At 35.7% G+C, this 2,013-nt stretch overlaps 1 protein-coding gene across 3 annotated transcripts in view; it reads right to left on the bottom strand.

The window, feature by feature from the left end:
* Positions 1–157: 157 nt before the first annotated feature.
* The window catches only part of LOC119590606 (glucose-6-phosphate exchanger SLC37A2-like), a 41,084-nt gene continuing 39,228 nt past the window's right edge, over positions 158–2,013 (bottom strand). For all 3 annotated transcript variants that reach the window (XM_037939286.1, XM_037939284.1, XM_037939283.1), the window contains 4 exons: positions 1,857–2,005; positions 1,504–1,705; positions 1,150–1,247; positions 158–1,045 (listed from right to left, as the gene is read on the bottom strand). In XM_037939286.1, coding sequence (XP_037795214.1) covers positions 959–1,045; positions 1,150–1,247; positions 1,504–1,705; positions 1,857–2,005 — 536 coding nt within the window. In that variant the 3' untranslated portion in view covers positions 158–958. The remainder of the gene's footprint in view (positions 1,046–1,149; positions 1,248–1,503; positions 1,706–1,856; positions 2,006–2,013) is intronic.

Here is a 2,013-nt window from a genome sequence, read left to right as displayed (position 1 = left end):
TACATATAGAATGGGTGAACAAATCCCACACAAAGAAAAAGATGTATCATAGGTATCAGAGGACACTAATTTTAATATTAAAGTCTCGGAAAAACTTTTCTGGTTAAATTACAGGAATGTTTGAAAGGATATAATGATTTTAATTCAAAGGCGAGAGATAAGTGAGGTACACTTTTATTAAAAATATTCAATCTCTATAATATATACAAATATAAATAGACTTCCATTCATTACTTCAAGTGATGAATAAAAGTAAATGTTCAATGGAAGAAAAAAATCGTCCATATTTATTAAGCTAATTAATACAAAGTAACCGAGAATATTAGTGATGATGACAATGACAATGGCAGTTGAGGTCAGTATAAACTGAACTCAAATGAATATGTTTTAATGAAGATGAATATGATGCACTAAATTATATATAAAATATGAAGTCGCCAAAATTCACTATTTCAATATTACCTGAACTTTACAATTGGCTTTATCATTCTTTGAAAATGAATAATTGTGGAATGCTCCCTTCACTGATATTCTCACTGGCACCAATATGACAATGACTTATGAGATCCAAGAAACTTTTCTGGGTGAGGACTTGTCATTCAAAAGTACAGAATTTGCATATATTCTTCTTGGATTCATACTGTTTCTAAGAGACATTAGTGGACTTGCATGAAATTAATTTATTGCGAGGTATTGTCTTTTCATAAATTATAGTACTTGGATACCATTTCTTCTGCAAATTCCATTTCAACTAAGACATCTTCATAATTGTATCATTTCATATCATCACAATTTTTGTCATCCTATGCACACCAAAAAGAAAAAGAAAAAAATGCAATGCCAGTGTACATGACTATTTGATATGGTGCAAGATCCTGAAATTTGTAAAAACAAGGTATCTTATATAACATCATATTACCAGGCAAATACATGCCTGAATGCTAAATGCAACAAGACTTTAAATAGGGGCAAGTAGTGTGTTCCTCCTCCTGCGCCGTTCCATCCACCAGTTATTCATCTCGTGCATTCCCAAGCGGAGAAGAAGCTGCAACAGGACCCAAAGAGTTAGCATTGACATAATCCCCATCCTTTTTCATTTCATCAACTAGAAAACTATTGCCTTTAATTGAGACTGATACACCCACTTACTATGAGGGCAAAGAGATCGGAGAACATGAGCATGTAGAAGACATAGTCCCAGCCTGCTTCTGAGATTGGACCAGCGATCAGTGGTCCAACAGCAGCACCTTTAAAGAACAGATGCAGATTAATTCTATGATGCCTTTTCAAATACAATTATCATTACCTGTATACTCAAACTATGACTGGGAAGATTTACTTTTTAAATATAATTACTGCCCTTATTTCTTGCACTATGTTCCCATTTTCAAATGCCAAGCATATGTGTCCACGATAACCATCAACAAAATTACAGGAGTACATGTCTGGCTCTAGATGTATGTTCACATCAACACTTACACAGGACTTATAATGTATAATTACCTATAGATCCAGTGCCATCAATAATAGCAGTGACAGTAGCTAAGGCCTTTGCATTTCCTTTTAGACATTCATGGGTACCAAGATCAGCCGAAACAGCAGTAGTGATTAAAGCATACGGGCCATTCACAAGGAGTCCAACAACGAGCAGCAAGAATATGTTCAACCCGAGAGAAACTGCACAAAATGCTTGGTAGACAAACATCTGGAAAGTTTACAGGAAAATCAGCAAAAGTTAATAAAAGATTTTATTTCCAAATTGTAGACTAGGAAGATTAAAATTGGAAAAGAAACTCAAAAATTCTACAATCTACTTTCATAACTCAAAACAAAATGTATTCAGGAAGCATTCCTACCATAGGAATCGCAACGATGAGCATGACTATGCAGGTGGAGGCTGACATGCCGGTCTTATCGCTCAGGACCCCAGCCAGGATTCCTCCAGCAATACCACCAACATCGAAGAACGTAGACAAGTTGGCACTCGCCTCTGGGCTGTAGGGTGCTGTAGGG

Source organism: Penaeus monodon, chromosome 27 (genome assembly GCF_015228065.2).
Source record: "Penaeus monodon isolate SGIC_2016 chromosome 27, NSTDA_Pmon_1, whole genome shotgun sequence".
In the NCBI taxonomy this organism is placed as follows: Eukaryota; Metazoa; Arthropoda; class Malacostraca; order Decapoda; family Penaeidae; genus Penaeus; species Penaeus monodon.
This window is presented reverse-complemented; position numbering and strand designations above follow the sequence as displayed.